Source organism: Gracilinanus agilis, chromosome 2 (assembly GCF_016433145.1).
Source record: "Gracilinanus agilis isolate LMUSP501 chromosome 2, AgileGrace, whole genome shotgun sequence".
Lineage (NCBI taxonomy): Eukaryota > Metazoa > Chordata > Mammalia > Didelphimorphia > Didelphidae > Gracilinanus > Gracilinanus agilis.
The window spans coordinates 347,106,535-347,126,913 of NC_058131.1; the positions used below are offsets into that span (position 1 = coordinate 347,106,535).

The 20,379-nt window shown below is 34.9% G+C and overlaps 1 protein-coding gene across 3 annotated transcripts in view; it reads left to right on the forward strand.

Annotated features, from left to right (window-relative positions):
• The first annotated feature begins 690 nt into the window (after positions 1-690).
• Positions 691-20,379, forward strand: part of RBM39 (RNA binding motif protein 39) — a 29,332-nt gene continuing 9,643 nt past the window's right edge. For 2 of the 3 annotated variants that reach the window (XM_044664355.1, XM_044664357.1), the window contains exons 1-10: positions 691-989; positions 1,795-1,858; positions 3,684-3,733; positions 8,571-8,765; positions 11,714-11,779; positions 11,877-11,930; positions 14,133-14,250; positions 15,704-15,856; positions 16,779-16,916; positions 18,357-18,422. In XM_044664355.1, coding sequence (XP_044520290.1) covers positions 1,808-1,858; positions 3,684-3,733; positions 8,571-8,765; positions 11,714-11,779; positions 11,877-11,930; positions 14,133-14,250; positions 15,704-15,856; positions 16,779-16,916; positions 18,357-18,422 — 891 coding nt within the window. In that variant the 5' untranslated portion in view covers positions 691-989; positions 1,795-1,807. The remainder of the gene's footprint in view (positions 990-1,794; positions 1,859-3,683; positions 3,734-8,570; positions 8,766-11,713; positions 11,780-11,876; positions 11,931-14,132; positions 14,251-15,703; positions 15,857-16,778; positions 16,917-18,356; positions 18,423-20,379) is intronic. The other variant, XM_044664356.1, reaches the window with a different exon arrangement.

Consider the following 20,379-nt stretch of genomic DNA (forward strand, 5'->3'; position numbering starts at 1 on the left):
GGGCCCTATGCCAAGTGACACAAACTAGTGACAAAGCTAAGGAGGGCAGAGGCTGCTCGTGCCACTCACGGCTCTCATGCGTTCCCCAACTTCTTTTGTAAAGCTTCCCTGCCCCCCACATCAGTTACTCTTCTTTCCCTGTAGTCTTTCCTTTTCATCCTCAGGAATTTCACTAAGAAGAAAAATGGTCATTTTAGCTTGTGACCACATGGAGTTTTAGACCATATAATAACCCTGACAGTTAATTTGGAGAGGAAGGAATGGGGCGGGGAAAGAACCCCCCCCAACCCACAGCGAGGAACATAGCGCCAATAAAACGCAGCTAGCTGAGAGGGTCTCTAAAAACACTGGCTGCAGCCTAGCCAACAGACTTTCTACTAGTCGCGCCTTTCTGTTCTCGCGAGATTTTCACCACTTCCTTAGGGTGGGTGGGAGGGAAGATTTAGAGGCTGTCTTTCTAGGGGGAGGGGAAAAGGCTAAAGGGAGGGGGAGGGGTGGGTACGGCTCTGGCGCAACTCTTGCGCGAGGTTGTGCAGCGGCTCCTTCGCCGCTGTGGATTCTCGCGATATTTCAATGGGTCAGCGCTGAGGCCGGAGAAGTTTCTCGCGAGAGCCCGTGCTGGGGGCGCTGTGTGGCCCCGTCTGTGTGTGTGTGTGTGTTTGCGTGTGTGTATATGTGTGTTCGTGAGTGTGTGTGACTGGGAAAGCAGCGGCCGCCATTTCAGGGAGTTGCAGACACTGTCGCGGTTGGCTACCGATTTGCCGCAGCCGCCGCCCTGCTTCACCCGCGCGGGCTCTTCTAATCCCATTATTCTCTTTTAGATCCGCTCCGGCCCTGCCGCCCTCAGCGCCCGAAACTCGGGCTGGGCGGGCGGGACGGACCGCGGCCTGGGTCCAGGCCGCAGCGGCTTAACAGTAGCCCCGGCGGCAGCTACAGCGGCAGCGCCTCCCTGAGACGCGAGCACCACACTTGCTCGAGAGCCCGCACAGGTAAGAGGCCTCGGCGATAGTTTTCTTAACTCCGTTTCTCTTCCTCTTCGTTCTTCTGTGCACGGATCCGACCCCGCCTGGGGTCGAAGGTACTGGGATTCTCTCTGGTAGTGCTGAGCCGCTGGGGTGGCCGGGGAGGGGGAGGGGTGACTCCATAGGGGCGAGCCCAGCCGGGAGGGTGGGGGGGGGCAGGCGCGAAAGGGAAGTTGCCTTGGCTTCTGCCGCTTGGGAAGGAGTTTCGGGTTCTGTGCGGTAGGCTTGAGGCGGGGAAGCCCTGGCGTGGACGTCTACTAGTCGCCTCCGGGAATCCCAGGCCTAGGCTCGGGCCCCCGGGGTGGCCGTGACCTCTCAACATGGCGCGGGGCGAGCGCGGCCCTGGCAGAGCCCCCCGCCCTTCCTGAGGGAGTTTCCTTCAGCCCCTAATATGGCAGGAGGCAAGGGCTGACCCCGGTGGCTCACTTAAAGCAGGTGAACGAGTTGTAGGTGCCCTCGGTTCCCTCTTCCGCCCGCGGCCTGTGTGAGGTAGGCCGGCTAGTGTGAGGTAGGCCACCCACCCCACCCCCACCCCAAGCATCTATGACATGTGAGGCGGTCAGCCCTCTCGGGGTTCTTGTCCCAGGCAGTTTGCTCGACCGAGGCATCCCTGTTGCCCGGCATTCAGAGTGCGTTATTAAGTAACTAGGTTACTAAACAACTTGAGGATCTTTCTGATGTTGGGAAAGAACTGTTTCCAGAGTTTAATAACAAGACGAAAGAAATCGAGTGAAATGCAGGCTTAATGAAATCGCCCTTGCTTTTTTTATAGGTGTTCTGAAAGAATGGCAGACGATATTGATATTGAAGCAATGCTTGAGGCTCCTTATAAGAAGGTGAGAAAAACACGTCGGTGAGGTTTTACATATTCTTTAATTTAGCATTATTCATGAAACTACTGCTGAAATGTAAACTAACATCCCCGGAGCCCTCATGATTTATCTTATCAGAGATGCATTACATGTAACTTACAAAGTAAATATATGCTATTGATGTAATAATATTGTGCAGTAGTTTCACTTCAGCGTGATGAATAAATGCCCATCTATCTCTCTTTGTAGACTTGCCTAACGATATCTCACCTCTACTCCCATGAATTCACCTTTGATTCCAGTGTGAACTGTCAATCATAAGGTAGTAATTGAGTGACTTATCGCTGTACCGTGGTCCCCTAGGTAAAATGACTCAACTAAGAATTACCAGCTCCAGTTTGGTATAGCAAGAAAAGGTGAATGCAGTGGTTTGGGAAAATAGCAGGGGTCCAAGAATACTCTTATTACCAGTCTGTGGCAAGTAAATCTTGTAATGAGGAAAGTTTTCTCAACTCAAGTAATGAGTGAGATTTGCATTTTTGTCTTATTTTTTGTTGTAGATGACTGGTCATAGTAAATCTTAAAAACAGGTCAGGTTACAATCAGCTACTAAGTTAAAAAGCACATGATAAATTCTTGGATCCCTGAATAGAAATTTCTTAGCCAATTAAAGAGGCAATATCACAGTGCAGTGTTATTTTAAAACTTGTACTGTCCTCACTTGTAATAACTTAATTAGGACCTGCTATAATATTTCACACAAAATCTTTTTTTAAAAAAACTGTTTTGGATTATGTAGAGTAGTTAGTTTTTGACCCATTTCTCTATGGCAGCAAAACTATACTGTATTACTCTTTTACCAGATGGTGGTGAAAGTGTTAACTATATGCATGCATTATCACTGGTTTCACAAACTGTAGACTTTATAAAGTTAGCAGTTATTCTCTTAGTACAACTGGTGTAAATAAAATTAAAATAAAACTGGTGTGATTTTTTTTTTTTTTTTAAATTAAACCGATATTTGTTTTGGAGTGTGTAGCTCGACCATGTGGTATCAATTGTGGATGAGTACTTATTAGCTATAAACATTGTATACTTAGTTTTAAGTAATAACATAGAATCTTGAAAGAGCTACTTTCTTAATTTGTAATGTTAAGATTTTTGTTCTACCAGTAGTTTGACATGGATATTTTTTCCATGTAAAACAGGTATGGAAATAGGGAATGTTTAGGCTGGACTGGTGGATTATTAATGACTTTCTTGGGTTCTTGGGAGTCAACATTACTAAAGCAGTGTGAATCCCTGTTTGCTTCAGGGCGAGATGTGTGACAGAGGTGGCATCAAGCTCTTACAGTCCCAACCCTCCAACGAAAATGGGCGAAGATCTCAGGAATGGCATCGGTCACAGGAAATCGATAGTGGCTGGCTGCTAGCATGGCCACTTGGGGCTTAGGCAGAAATATAGCCGTGGTACTGATGAAAGGGACATAGTACATGGAATAAAACTTTAAACATGAGTCTTTATGTTTTATAGAAATTACATTTAACCACTTCAGCGCTATAAATCCATAGGATAACTTATTCTAAACTATGTAAAAAATACCTAAAGTTTAAATTGTTTTATGTGGACAGCATAATTCTTGCATTTTATCGTATGCCTAAAATGTAAACAGCAAAGTGGTTAAACATATCCATCTAAATTTTTTTTATAGCTTTCCAAATTAAACTATTAATAAGTAATTAGTTTTTAAATTGTTTTGTATTTTTTTATTCCTGTTCCCTTTACCCTTTGACAACTTGAAATGTTTCCACTTCGTCCTCATGATGTTCTTCTATCAACCCTGCTTAGGATGAGAACAAGTTGAGCAGTGCTAACGGCCATGAAGAGCGTAGCAAGAAGTAAGTTTTTGGAAGGGATTCAGGGGGGATAAACTTTGTTATTTAAGGCATGGAACCTAAAGATAAGTCAAGAATTTACTGATAGTGTGTCTTTTATTGCTTGGAGTCTTAGAAAATAAATTTTTTCCTTCTGGAGCTTTTCCTGCCTATTTCAGAACTTGACCCAGTTTGTATTTTGTTGTTAACCAAAATTGAATACCCAGCTTTTCCACCACTTTGTATTCTTTTCTGATTTTCTAAAAATTATTTTATTGCCCTTGTATTATATATCTTCACACTACCATCTTTATGGAACAGCAAAATGTGCTTTTAAAAACTTAAAGAGAAAAATTACTTGCCCCAAATCATACATATAAATACTTCTGACAAAGCCAAAAATGATCATCTTCTTGGTTCCTTTTTGTAATCACTGCACAAGGTTGTTTTTTTTTTAAATAAATTTTTCCCTTTTTTTCCAAGTTATATATGTACCTAATGCATCTTGTTGTTTACTGTGGGTGTGTATGAAGAAACCAAAATAATACATTTGCTTTAGTGTCTTTAGACATACATACATTCTTCCAATTAAGAATTAGGTGGCCCGACCTTTTTTTAAGGAGGTTGTAGCAGATAATTTTTTTGAGGTTCCTTTCACCTCTGATGGAAATCTTATATCATCATCAAACATATGTTTCAGGTAATGTTTGAAATGTGTCATATTAAACATTTTTTTGTTGTATTCATGATGCATATAGTGCATCTTGCAAAAATGATTTTACTTATTTGATTCTTTTTGGCTCTTTTCCTCCTAAGAGCTCAAAGTTCTTCACTATACACTACCTCATGCATCCTTACAACAACTTTGTTAGGTAGGTAGATATAATTTCTATAAAATAGATAAAATGTATTAATTGATTAATGAACTATATTATTATCTGGATGTACTACACCAGAAAAGTTGGTGGGTTTGTTTCTTTTTTTAATTATTCTAAAACCTATTACACATAGTCCCTTCTGAATTAGAAAGATGAGAGTAACTTTCAGTTAATAATAACTGGCCTTTATTTGCATAATTTCATTTGAGGATACGTGGAGGAAATTGAAATCATAAGACATTTGGAACATGCAGTTTCTTATTTGTGGTATTTTACTACCTTTACGTTGAATTATATACTTAGAAGCAAACAGGTATTTGAGAGAAGGTTTCAATTTTCCTTGAAAGGTTTTATGCAGGGCCTTTGATAATGGCAATTTCTATAACTGCAAAAACATCTAAGAGTATAATTGAAAACTAGGAATAATTCATACCTGGATATCATGTCTCAACTAGAGAGGAAAAACAAACCTACATCTTAAATGGATATGAAAAAAAAAAGCTTTTTTTTTAAGGGAACAAATGCTTTCATATACTCCCAGTATCACCAAGCGCTCCTTATTGCTGGGGATTCTTTGTATTTAGGTGTAGAACTTGTTTTCATCTTGATCCTAAACTTAATCAAGCATTAGAGTAGACTGTTGCACTCTTACTTAACTGAATAAATGGAGTTGGTAGAACTAATATTAAAATGGCTTCATATATTACAGAGAACAGGAAAGGTGGTTTGCATAGAAGACAACTAGACAGTTGACCAAATATGATTTAGGGTTGGTTTTAAATGAGAAACCTGGGGGAGGGGAGGAGTGTTATTTCTATAAAGGTTTAAAAAAAGTTTTTCTAAACTACATGTTACCAAAGGTTTCTGGTGCAGATAATCATTATGGATGACTAATCACAGAGATCCATTGTTCTGACATTGCTACCCCTACTAATAAAAGCTTGTAAATAAGAAACAAAGGAAGCTTGCTTAAATTCTAACTAAAAGACAGCAGGAAGAAGATATTACTGTATTTGCTTTCTAAGGGTACATTTTGTATAAAAGCAACTTGACCATTTTCCCAAATCATCTGTGTATATTAGTCTTGTTCAGATAATAATGAACACAAGGCCTTTTGACCAAATAAATACATACTTGTTTCATTTCTCTCTTTGGGAAGGCATTTGAACAACAAAATGCATATTTGGGATCATCAAGACATTGAATAATTGATTATAAGGCAGCTAAAACCGGCCCTTTTTTTTTTTTATTCACCAAAGTTGATGCCAGTGGTATCATTGGGAGTAAAAATATGTACAAGTTTGGGGGTTTAAGTGAATATAATTTAGTTTAGAAATTGTTAAAGAATGGCTCTTAAATTTAGCAAAAAGCAGTTGGACAAAAATTAAGTGCTTTAATATGTTCCTTACAAATAGAAAGATGAAAACCAACAAAGTCTCTGCCCTCGATGAGTTTAAATTCAAATAGATGCATCTTATGAAAATGTTATTAAAAGAGAAAAGGCTTTTTTTTAATCTTTAAAATATTTCCATATAAATTTGAGAGCCAAAAACATACTAGGACCCCCTTTAGGACAATAACATCCAAAGTAACTAATATAGTTTCTCTAAAAGAATTGAATGATCAATGCATTTATAGTAAATGGAGCCAATTTGACATAGTATACATATATAGGCATTTGATGTTAAAAGAGTGGGTGTAAAGATGATATCAAAAATGTTATTGTGGATACCTTGGTGTTGATTCATAAAATTTAAACAAATGATTCTTCTGCTTCCTTAGAATCACTTCAAAAACCAATATGCATTACCCTTAAAATTGAGATTTCCCTCTATAATGGAATTAAGATTATTCAAGTACAGGTTTTGAAATGATATTACAACATATTATTCAACAAAAACCTGAACCAGTAAGTGACCCACTTCAGAAATTATGCAGAATTAAAACAAGAATTTTATCATTATCTTGGAATTAGACTTAAGATTTGTCCTGTTATATAGATTTTAATTTTAACCTGTTTGGCTTGATTCTTCTAAAGAAACACTTAAAATATTTATGCTTTTATTTAGATAAATTTAATGGCTAATTAGTATAGTGTGTTACTATTTTGGTAGTCATGCAATCTTTTGCCTGACCAGAGCTGCCATGAGAACTGAAGCCTTTTAAAGCAGCTGTTGAGGTTGTAGAAATCCTCTCTTTGAATTGGTCTTGGGGCCATTGATAAGTATATATAACAAGGTTGTCCATTGCATTTTCTATTTAATGACTATTATTATGAGCATATGTCTTCATCTAAAAATAAATATTTGTGGGGCATACCTTTATTTTTAATTGACTGCCCTACCCATTGAGTAAAAATAGTTTTTGATTCTGACTCAAAGTCCTTCAGCAACCTAGATGATACAGTGTCAGGTTTTCCAGGCAACAAAGTTGGAATGTTAGCTGTTGCCATTTTGAGCATTACTATGATGACGTCTATATAAATAATGAGTGTAGCCTAATTTTCTGACATGTGCTACTAGCATATAAATTTCTGACAGTCAGGTGGATTATCTTGAAATTTTAGACAAAGTTTCTGCCTCCTTGGAAAGCTCTACATCTCCTTGTGATTGGAGTGTGGGTTTCAAGATTCCAGAAGGTGGGTGTCTTCGTTTTCTATTTTCAATGCATTCCCAGATGACCTGCTTCCAGGATCTCTGAGGCAGATTGATAATTACTCCTATGCTACTTTTGCATTTAAACTTCATCTGGACTAAAAATTGTTTACATTTCAAAAAATAACACAAAGACTTAAAATATATCACTAATAGTAAATGCCTGAACTTTCAGCCACTACAAATTGACTTCCTTCTTAAAGGGGAAAAAAATCATCTTTCTTTTTTGTATGTTTAAAACTTTTTTTTTTATGTTGAAAAAGGAATATCTTCAGAAGCATTTAACTTTTGGGTGGGTTAGGGAGGAATAAAATGCTTCATTCTGTAAATTGACTGGGTTGTATATATGGGGAGTTTATTAGGAAAGGGCAGTGTATATTATTAGATTGCAGTTTTTAATAATATTAAAAGTATTCCTGTGTTATACTGAAAATCTACTTAAACTGGATCCTAATTTTTGATGCATATCAGACTGATTAACTGAATTTAACTATTTCCTATCTTGGTCCTAGACGTGAACACACACAAAAAATATATGTAAATTCAGTATTACATCCTGATATGTAACAATTAACAATGTCCAGAAAATTGAGATTAAAATTATGATTATGCATTTAGATAGTAGCAGAATATTTCGTACATTGTTTTCTCAAGGGAAAATGAAATCAGCTTAATTATGGGCTTCCCCCCCCCCCATATCTTAAAAGAATAGACAAAAGTGCTATGGTTGGGTGAAGTTAAATATGTAGGACAATATTTAGTGGGGGGTTTTGTATATCATATATTTAATGATGCTTAAACTGCATTCTTAATTCTTCAGTTAATTTTAATGGCCAGTTTTGATACTGTATTTCTTTGTTACACAGTTCAGGCTTACTAATTGTATGTATAAGTTGGTCTAAATTTGACTAGATAAATTCACTTTTGAATCTATCCTAGAATATAAGTTAATAGTGCCAATTATAAAGACTTGAAACAAAAACTCAATTTCCCTTGCTACTTAAAGTATCAGCCAGTAGAGGACCTCATAACCATTTCTTTATTGGCATAGGAAGTTCTTCTCTCAATCATGGGCTACTTTAAGTAGAAGGAGTGAGACTTCATTTAAAGACAGCTTTGTAATAGCAAGTAGAAGTGTAGGGTTTGGAGAGAATGTTGATTTCCTTTAGGAAAAATATTTTAAAAGGTTTATTCATAAGTGTCTTGGTACATGACAGTGACTTGTAGCACAGAAATTTTATAAGGTGATAATTAAAGTAAAATAACGCCAAAGAAAGGGAAATAAATACTTTTTAAATTTGCAAAATAAATGTAATCTTTTCTTTGCAGGAGAAAAAAAAGCAAGAGTAGAAGTCGAAGTCATGACCGAAAGAGGAGCAAAAGTAAGGAACGGAAACGAAGCAGAGACCGGGAGAGGAAAAAGAGCAAAAGCCGTGAACGGAAACGTAGCCGAAGCAAAGAACGAAGACGAAGTCGTTCTAGAAGTAGAGAACGCCGTTTCAGAGGCCGATATCGAAGTCCCTAGTATGTAATCTACAAATATTCATTTCATAGTCTGATATTCTTTTACTTGGTACAATTCTTGGAAAAGAGGTTATTAAAAATAACTTGATGAATGAAAGAATTATCTTTGGATTTAGAAGGTGCTAACATTCTCAAAGACAAATAGAGTTAATGACATTCAAAAGCTAATAAAAGTATGAATGAAAATCCAGATAGTCAGGTGTGGTATTCATGCCTATAATCCCTGTTTCCAGAAAGGTTAAGTGATGTTGGTAGATCACTTAAGCTTGGGGGAGTTCTGATTTGCAGTAGACAATTAAGCTAATTGAGCTAAATCAAGTGCCAGTATTATGATCCACCAGGAGTAGGGAAACCCACTAACTACACTGCCTTAAAAAAGGGACAAATCTGCTTAGGTACAAAATATGGGGCAAAGTTTCTATATTGATCAATAGTGGGACAGGGCAAACAAGAGGTCTTGAGCACCTGTAGCTTAAGCCAGATAGATTGTCTTATCTTAGACTGTCTTCCCCATTTTCCCCCTTTAAAAAAATCCCAAAAGCTTAATAAAAGTTAACATTATTTAAACTATAATCAAGTTTATATAATGTACTAAACTATTGACAGAACACTCAAGAGTGCTATTGAACGGTCTGCTTAGCCAAATTAATGAATATTTGGACTAATGAATCAATTGTTGGTTCAAACCAAGAAAGGGAAAGTTGCATGAAATATGTGTGTAACAAGGTTATACACAATATTTAAATTTTTTACATCTCCGAGATGACTGTAATATTCGCTATTACAAATCCTTCACTTTGTAAAAATTCACATTGCTTGATATTATTTCCAAATATCGATTAAGTCACACAAGGGAACATACACAATGGAATTTACTTCCACTCCGTTTTTAAAAATCTGTAACAGTTTTAGGGAACTATTTTTCCAGAATCTTTTTGCTAAACATGGCTTTGAATAATGATCTCTGTTTAACTTATATGGGTTACCTGATAGTGATGGCAATTAGAATATAATGCCACATTTGATGTTACAATGAGCAAATGAACCAAAACTTTAAAGCCAAAGCATTTGTCTGGTAACAGAATGGTCAGCATACAAACTGTAAGCTCGTTGTTTAAGTGAATAAGAAATGTTCTAGTTATATTGGAACGTTTAAAAAAAAAATTAAGACAATTTAAAGTAGGTAAAACCACCAAATGGCTAAAGCTTAAGGAATTTCCATCACAGTAACAATATATGTATAACCCTTAATACAAGACCACAAGTCAGGAAACTATAGCATCTAGACCAGGCTCTATAGAGTAAGTAGCATACCACCTTTCTGTGCTTTGGCTTAAGTCTTTTGTAGAATTTAAGGATTGCTGACTGAAAGCCCCAATTAAAACTTAAAATGATAGGTATAAGTTGTATAGTAATGATTACTTCATGAACCACTCATGAAAGGCAGTATTATTGCTTTGATAACATATACAAGAAGTTCTGCCTATGTATGTTTTTATTTAACTTCCAGCATTTTTTTATATCTAGTGACTTGTCAAAAATCACAAACTGGTGATAAAGAATGTTATAAATGTAGCCGTAATGCTACTTATATTTAATTATTATAATAGAGTTATAATATTTATAGGGTTATATAATATATAGTATATATTGTACTATAACCCTATAAATAATAGATATTTTGACTTCAAATATATGTTTTATGTTCAAAAGTTTTCTAATTTCTTAATATAAATGAAATCTGTAAAATAGGATTTACTAAGCAAAAGTTTACATTACAATAATAGGGCAGGTCTGTTCTGTTATACTGCTAGTTTGCTTCATTTTCCTTTACATTTTAATGATTGAACATCCATGGAAGAATTTTTCCCTCTGAGATGTAACCATCTGGGTTGAATAACTTATTTTCAGCAAGTAACATGCTATTAAAGTTTCTAGGACAAATAATGGAACTTAATGGGTTTGTTTTTTCCACCTTTTAAGAAAAACAGATAATTTCCCTCTGACAAATTTAAAGAAAATTTAACATAAAACATACCTGAAACATCTATGAAATAGTTGCTAAGATTTATTTAAAGGAACTAACTTATAGTTAATTGGCATAGTCTAGATTTTATTTGTACCCTAAAAAAGAACAGTAAGTACTTTTAAGCTATTAGCAGCTTGGAACATACCACCTCTATCTTCTCCCAAAATCAAAGTGAAAAAAAAAGATTACTCTTCAATAAATTCAAACTGTTATCCTAAAAATAAAAAGTGCAAGGTACTCTGCAGAAGTACCCCTACCAGTTATTAGTTTCTTTTAATAAATTTGGGAGTTAGGGGCAGCTAGTTGACTCAGTGGGTAGAGAGCCAGACTTGGAGATGGGAGGTCTGTGGTTCAAATGTGGCTTAAGATACTTTGCTATGTGATCTTGATTGCCCAACTCGTAGGATTCTTCTACCTTGGATTTGATACATAGTATACATTTTAAAACAGAAAATAAGTTTTTTTAAAAACAAAACTTGGGAGTTAGAGGAGCAATAAAGAATATTTTCTTAATTTGGTCATACCACAATTTGTGCCACAGAATACTAGAAATTATCCTCCAGAGCCAGGGTTAAAAACCTGGATCTTTGAATTAATTGTTTTTAATGAGTATATTTCAAGATAGTTGGTTCATAGGTTTCATGACTGCCAAAGGCATCTTTGATACCCCCAAAATTAAGAAAGCTGTCCTGGAAGGTTGCAAAAATTATACAACTCTGAATAGAGAGCAATCTTCTTGGGAGGAAATTTCTATTTTTTCCCAAACTGTATTTCTACCTCCTGTTTAGATTGGGAAGGTGGAGATGTGTAATTTTGTGATTAAATGTTGTAATGTAATATTAAATCTATTAAGTCATGCATGAAAACAAAACAAGGTCATCAGCCTGCAACTGGTATAACTTTGTGTTTTTCTTTATAGCTCCGGACCAAAATTTAACAGTGCCATCCGTGGAAAGATTGGGTTGCCTCATAGCATCAAATTAAGGTTTTTAAACATACTTATGAATTGTTAAAAAATTGTTTTTCAAGTAACTAGTGTGGTGTTCTTGTTTGGGTAACTTCTGAAACTTTTAACTTTACAGCAGACGCCGCTCAAGAAGCAAAAGTCCATTCAGAAAAGACAAGAGCCCTGTGAGGTAGCTGTTGTCCCTATTTCTTATCTTCTCACAAGCTTTCAGCTTTACTAAAACTTAGCCAATTTATGCTACTGAAAAAAATGAATCATGTTTAAGTAATTTGGTATACATAATACCTTGCTGTTTTTGCAAATTTATTCTTATAACCCATATTTACTAAGATCCAAAGTCCTATCAAGTTGTTGACAGCTTTTATTTTTCCTTTTATAAATATTATGCAACTAAAAAGGGCCAAAATTATACTGTGCTAATGGTGTATTGAAAACAAAACTTTCCCTTCAAAGTCCCTATTACAATAGCAATGCTATTGGTATGTGTTAATTCTGTATTGTAAAAATTATTTGTTCAAATTTATTATTGCATCTAGCTTTAAAGAGACACAGGAGATAGAGTCAGACCACTCATATTTGTTTTCCTAGACCCGATATTTTCCTAAATGATTCTTTGCTGCTGTAAAATAAGAAGTATCAGACTTCATCAGACCAACTGTCCATCCAACCTAGTGTTGTCCGTCCATGACATCCTCAGAAAGTTAAGGTGTTTTATTCCCTTCTCCCATACCCTCCACCCTGAAAAAAAAATCCACAAAATTTTCTTTGCTTCACTGAAAAATCTATTAGACATTTGTCATTTATGAATTTCTCCATGCCCTTATTGGGATTTATATTTACACTATGACTTGTTGCAACAAGTTATAGAAGATTTACCCATAAAGTAGTACTTTACTTTGAACTACTGTATAACTTTATTCAAATTTAAATGTATATTGTATAGTTCTGTGATTTGCCAGAAAAGCTTTTACCTTATTATGCCCTTCATGGTATTATCTACATATTTTAGTTATATTTACATAAGGAAATTCCTCTAATCCCTGTGTCCTGCTAGTTATTTTCTGGATCTTCTCCAGCTCTGCTAGTTCTTTGTCTTGTTTGAGTTGCAGTTATTAGAATTACATAGAGCTTTTCAAGGGTGAATGCTGGATACAGGGACTGATTTTTGGTAAAAAGGGCAGGCATTCACGTTTTCTGCTTTGTTTCCAGTATGAATCTTGATGATGCCTGGTATTTTGTTGGCCCTTTTAGTCACAAGAGTACATTTTGATTGTTAACTTCTGGGAAATACCTATAGTGGCTCTTGAGCCCTTTCATTTGTTAATAGCTCAGAGTCCATTTCAGTCATTCCTCACCTATACTTTGTGTATATCACTTTTCTTCCCATTTAAGCAGCTTTTATGCTCTAAGCTTATGCTTTCCACTGTGGTTTTTACAACTATCTAAAAAAGAATTTAGTTTAATTTTCAAGTTTAGTATGAAACCTTTTAATGTTATATTGTCCTTGAAGGAGACTCACTGTTAGCACATAGAAATGCCCATTTATTTCTAAATATTACTTCCTTATGTCGATAATGGTTAATCCATGACACATTATTTTAATTTCAGAGAGATCCATTAGTTTTGCTTTGGTTCTTTGGTGGTAGAATTAACCAGGTTTTAGAATAGGACATTGACAAAGTTTCCTAAAAGCCTGAATACACTACAGTACTCTCCTTCCACGTCTTATTTTATTCCAAGAATTTTAGTTATGAAAATTGAGGAGCTTTCCCATTTTCAAAGGGTGGTTGAAATGTCAATTTAGTGAAGTATAATAGAAGAAAGCTTGAACTTCTAATTATATATGGTAAAACTACTGAATTTTCATTGAACACCCCAACCCCCTTTTACATTTGAATTGCTTTGATGAGCTTGCAGATCATATTGATAGTATTTGGGGAAGGTAGGCTGTGATGATTTGCTTAAGTGGGGAGCCATTATAATATACTAGGAGTCAAGGCTATGTTCCTTGGATGATGCTGAAAAATTACTTAGGGGAGGTTTTGTTGTTGTGTAACTTGATTTATGTAGCTGATCTCTTTATGGAGATACTTAGAGATACATAAAACTAAAAAATAATGATTTCAAATTTCCCATTCTGAAATAGACAATGGGGCAATAGTGGAAAGAGCACTGGATTGGGAATTTGGAGTCCTGGATTTTTGTGGTCCTAGTTTTGCCACTAATTTGGGCAAATTATTTCACCATTTTACCTTTTGTAAATTTAGTGACTGTCAGACTTATCCTAAAGGTTCTTTCCTATACATTCTAAAAGTTTATTAACCTTGTGATTAGAAATTAAGCGAGTTATTAACTTGGATTCTCCCTTCAGGGAACCTATCGACAACCTTACTCCAGAAGAGAGAGATGCCAGGACTGTGTTCTGCATGCAGCTGGCAGCAAGAATTAGACCAAGAGATTTGGAGGAGTTTTTTTCTACCGTAGGAAAGGTAATTGTCTTGTTTATTTATGGCAGATAAATTGGTAGTGAGGATGCATAAGAGGAAAAGGTATTGAAAGGGGTGGAGGGGTGAAGGAAGAAATATTTTGGGTACTTTAGTAATGTGTATATATATTAAAATATTTTTTAAATATTCGTGTCAAACTTGTTTGAAACCATATTTCCCCATCATAATACCTATAATGGAAGGAATATATAATTTGAGGTCGGAGTTACAGATCCTAACTGACATTTATTTCTTTTTGATTTTTGGCAAGTAACCTTATTTGCTAATCTTGAGTTTTCTCATATGTTAATCTAAAAAACATTTGAGAATTAATAGTACTAAACTGACACACAAATGTTCAATAACTGAAAAATGGAAAGAGTTGGAAATGAACCTTTTGTTGGAAATTTTTTGAGATTATAAATGTTTTTTTATTTGTGATTGAGAAGATTGAGGTTGTAAAAAAGGGGGGGCATATACTTGATTTTAAGGCAACAAAATGTTTTGATTTTTTTTTTTCCATATAAACAATGCTTTAAAACCTAGGTATTCTTACCTTTTGGGGGGGTTTGGTTTGGTTCCTTTCTGATCTTGTATATGTTATTTTAAAATAATTGTGAGAAGCATTTTATAGGCTTCCTCAGGATGCCAAAGAGATTCAGAGTGCTAAGAAAACCTTACAAGAAAGCCATTATAGGATTATTTGTTGAAACCAAATTATCAAAGCACATTGTTCATGATCTCACTGTTAGGACATGAAAAGAGTCCTTTGTAATAAATCAACAAACATTTCTTAGGCACTGTGCACTCTTTAGTATGGAGCAAATGAGAACTGATTAAGTTTAAGAGATGCAGGAGAGCTTTTACCTTAGGCCTCCCTTGCTACTAAATAGCCTTTATTTTATTTAATTAGAAAATTTTTCCATGGTTACATGATTCATGTTCTTTCCCTCTCTCTCCTCCCCATCTCCCTCCTGGAGCTGACTGAGCAATTCCACTGGGTTTTTACATGTATCATTGTTCAAAACCTAAATAGACTTTATTTTTCTTCACTTGGGTAACTACTCTTTTCATCCCAGCTAAAATAAACTCTTTACAGATGTTTGCAAATTAAATATAGTTTTCTTCTAAGATAGAAAATGGGATGCCTTTTTCTTTCCAAGTATAAGTGTACAGAATTTTTACTAATTACACTGTTTATTAAAACCTACTTTTCGGGGGGGGGGCGCTGGGTGGCTATGTGGATTGAGAGTCAGGGCCAGAGATGGGAGGTCTTGGGTTTAAATGTGGCCTCAGCACTTCCTAGCTTTGTGACCCTGGGCAAATTACTTAACCCCCATTGCCTAGTCCTTACCACTCTTCTGCCTTAGAACACAATATTTGATTCTAAAGCAGATGGTAAGGGTTTAACAAAACAAAACAAAAACTTACTTTTCTACCTTTATTTTTGTTTTAGGTCCGTGATGTAAGGATGATTTCTGATAGAAATTCCAGAAGATCCAAAGGAATTGCTTATGTAGAGTTTGTTGATGTTAGCTCAGTGCCTCTAGCAATAGGATTAACTGGCCAGCGTGTCTTAGGAGTGCCTATCATTGTACAGGCCTCACAGGTAATTTTCTGGTTATAGATTTTTTTAGTAAATTCCCTTTTTATCCTGATATGGCCTGTTTATAGTTTTTCTCTATTACCCATTGCAGAAACACAATACATAGTAGGTAGGTTTTTAAATTTTTTCATCTCATGTTTGAGGTTGGGAATTTGTAGAAATTTTAACATTATTGTATTTAACCTTTTGTGTACAATCTATGAAGCTTTAGAAATTCTATTTAGGTGATAAGAATACGGGCATGTTTTATTGCCCATCTTTTATTAAAAAATGTTAGTGTTAGTGGGCTAAATTGCTAATTTCTATTTTGCCTGAAAATCTATTTTAATACATTGAATTTTCTCCATTTCATAAAGATAGGATTTTTTTATAAGTGACTTTATACCTGCTATTTGAGATTATTATCCATGGCAAAATAACTTGTCAGTTGAAGGTTTTGGCTTAGAATTGATTTTTTGGATTTTTTTTAGGAAAGTCAGAGAAGGTAATAAATATTTATAAAGTAGCTCCTGGCAAAGCATTGTGCTAAGTTATGCTTTACAAATATCTCTTTTCATTTAGCTCTAATTAAAGTGTATATATTTTCAAACTTTTCTTCTTAGTAAGTTATAGTTTGGGGTCCCCGAATCAAAAGGACTAGGATCAGTAGTAGAAACTTCATCATCAATGGTCAAATAAGGTTTTATATATACAAAAAGATGATCTAATAATTAACTTTGTCTCCTGTACATGGTGGGTTCTTAGACAAATAAAATTTAGATGAATAGGCATGCATGTTAAGGAAATGCCACTTAACAATTTTGGAATCATCTCTGGTTTGAAATATAGCGGAAAATGTTCGGTTTTTACATGTTATGGTTTTTGGTGCTTTTTAAAAGCCTCTAATCATTGTTTAATGGTCATTTTTTCTTTTTTTTATGTGTAGGCAGAAAAGAATAGAGCAGCAGCAATGGCAAATAACCTACAAAAAGGAAGTGCTGGACCTATGAGACTTTATGTAGGATCATTACACTTTAACATAACTGAAGATATGCTTCGGGGAATCTTTGAGCCTTTTGGCAGGGTGAGTCCTGAAATTCTTGATCTTTCAAATGTTAAGTGAATAACCTAATCTGAACCCTTATCCCTAAGGACCTGATGTATATTTACTGATTTAATCATTTAGGATGAAATTATAATGGTCTCAGAGAATAGAAAGTTTATGGTACTGTTCATGAATAAAGCTTATTTATTTTGAATTTAAATTCTCTCCAGCCTCTCCCCACCCATTGAGAAGACAAGTAATATGATATCCATTATTTATATGAAGTCATGCAAATGTCAGTCTATATTAGGGTCTTTTCCCCCCTCTTCCCCCCCCCCAAAAAAAAAGGGTGGGCTGGGAAGAAAAATAAAAGTATAAAAACAACATGCTTCAATCTGCACTTGAGTTCATTGGTTCTCTCTGAAGGTGAATAGCATTTTTTTCATCTTGAGTTCCTTGGAATTATGATCATTGTATCACTCAGTCATTCACAGTAGAGCATAATTTATATTGTTTCTATTACTGTATACAGTGTTCTAGTTCAGCTTACTTTACTTTTCTTTGGTTTTGTAATGTGTTTTTTTCTGAACCCTGTTCCACATCTCTTACAGCAGAATTAATTTACATTTCTCTTAATTATTTATGATTTAGGGCATCTTTTTTGTGAGATATAACTTTTTTCCTGAAGATTGTCTTTTCATATTTTTTTTACCATTCATCACTTGACAGAATGACTTTTTGATTCACCTCACTTAGATTTTTGAGAGATTAAACCTTTATCAAAGAAACTTGATAATCTTTTTAACAAATATGAATCTGATTAATAGAAGCTTTGGAGTTAGCAATTGAAATGAATTGTGTCTTTCCTTCTAAACATCTGTTTAAGAAATTCCTTTTGTTACAAAATGGAGATAATGCTATTACATTAAAATTTGCAGAATCATAATGTAGAAATTTTGCATATGTTTGCTATACATTTTTAAGCTAATAATGTATAGTAATTTATCTTAGTTGATTCTAGTTCCTTTTTTTTTTTTTTTAAACCCCATACCTTCCATTTAGAAGCAATACTGTGTTTTGATTCCAAGGCAGAAGAGAGTGGTATGGGCTAGGCAATGGGGTTAAGTGATTTGTAGTGTCACACATCTCTAATTGTCTGAGACCAGATTTGAGCTTAGGACCTTCCATCTCTAGGCCTGGCTCCCAGTCTACTGAGCTACCCAGCTGTCTCCTCTAGTTCCATTTTTTTGAAGTATTGAACAAAATTTTTTAATCTCTTTGGCTAGATTTGTATACCAGTTTTTTAGGTGATTGAAATGTATTAGAGATTTCTGAAGGTTGAGTAGACATAAATGTTTCTTTGAAAAATTTTAAAATACCTATTTAACATCAGCCTTATTCCTTCTTTATACAAATTTTTGAGCTCAACACTAATTTTTGTTCATACTTGTAATGGTTAATTTTCTAAATTGATTTCAGATCGAAAGCATTCAGCTGATGATGGATAGTGAAACTGGTCGATCCAAAGGATATGGATTTATTACAGTAAGCATTGGCCAATATCAGGGTCTAAAATTGATGTGTTATTTTAGAGAAAAGCCCAATTACCAATTGATTGTACAGTAGGAGAAAATTCCATCTGAATATTTAATATTTTCTAATGTTGAGTTAAATTTTTTGAATATAATTTCATTTCTTCCCAAGAAGATGTTAAAGGAGCCTAGCATAAACTGTTTTTGTCTTTGTGTTATTGTCACTTAGTCCAATGTCTACACATAAGTATTTAGTACATTTGTGTAGATTAATCAATAGTAGGCTTTAAATAAATGTTAGTTGAATTGCTAGTTGGGGAATATATGAGTACATTAAAATGAATAGAGATCGTTTACAAAGAATATAAAAAGTTACAATGTACAGGTTTTGTCTTAGTCTTTTCTAGGCATAAAGTTTAGATCAATTCTTAGGGAGTTTAGTATGTAAGGTCTTTTTTTAGTAGAGTTGGAAAGAGTGGTGGATTTGGAAACAGGATCTGGATTGGACTTGAATCCTGGCTTTGCCATTTAAGTGGGTGTCCTTGGCACAAGCAATTTGACCTCCTTGGTCTTCATTTTCTTCATCTGTAAAACGAGTGTATTGAATAGTTGTCTCTATATGGTCCCTTTCCTACTCTAAATCCATGATTTCTGGTTTTAAACATTCTTCCTACAATTTTGACTATTTCTTTCATTTACTTAGCAAACCTTTTTAATCGTCAATCTTGTTGTAAAGTTCATTCCAGCTTTCCTGAGTTATAACAAAATCTGATTTTGAAGTGAATGCTTTATTTACTTTGATCTCAATTTTTTGTCTGGCTCCATAGCCAGGGAAAAGATTTACTTAACAATGACTGCCTGCAGAGTCCTAAATGAAAATGAAGTATCATTAGATTAAGTATAACTGATCACAGCATGCATACATGCATAATTTTTCTAATAATTAGGGTAATGAGAATTTTTCAGAATGACTAATTTATCTATTTTATTCCTCCTGTCCCCAAATAGAATGTGTGAACTTGGACTTAATAGTCCAATCTTGACAATTATACCGTTTTTATTGAGAACTAGTTTAAATATCTACTCAATGGCAGTGTATCATTTACAAAAGAAAATTTAGGCTCAAAAAGGTAAATTGACTTGCCTAAAATTGTTAGCTTTTTCATGTTTTAAATGTTTAATGTTTTAATGTATTACAGGGTTCATATTACAAATGTGTTCTGAGTTAAATTCATAAGCTTAACTTAACTTTAAGTTAAATAGATTTGAATGCATTTGTGAATACATTCATGTACAACTACATCATTCCACAAATTTAAGTATCCATAACATTTTTGTTACAAGTTGTTTTAGACAAGGAAATAGCCTTGAAGTTAAATATCATTAATGGTTTATGTCCAATAAGGAGTTTACTTGTGACAACTTACTCTTATCTTACACTCCTATAAAAATAGGAAACAAAAGATTTACACCACTCATCCACTGATGAAAAAGATCTGCTAGGCAGAAGGAAAGGGTGGTGGTGCGTTTGTGACAACACTTCTCTTTCCTCAATTAAATTCCATTCTTACTATTGCAGTTTGCTTTTTTTTTTTTTTACCATTGAGATAATACTGAGGCTGGGTGTCAACTCATTTTTTTTTTCTCTAGGTCCTGCAGGCTAGAAATGTGATTCAGTTCTAACAAAATTCCAATACGACAAAAGAATTTGGATGTTTTGTGGAGTTGAATATAAGGAGATTTTACTTGTATACTCTCATGGTGATCTCTACACGGTTTCCCTTGGTGGTCTCATCTTGTCCCATGGGTTCAATTACCTTGCTATAGATGACTCCCAAATCTATATATCCAGTTCTAATATCTCATCAAATTCCTAGTTTCATATGGTCCATTGCCTAGTAGACATTTCTACTGGGGTGTGTCACTGATATTTCGACTTGAACATCCTCCAAGTAGCATTTAGCATCATG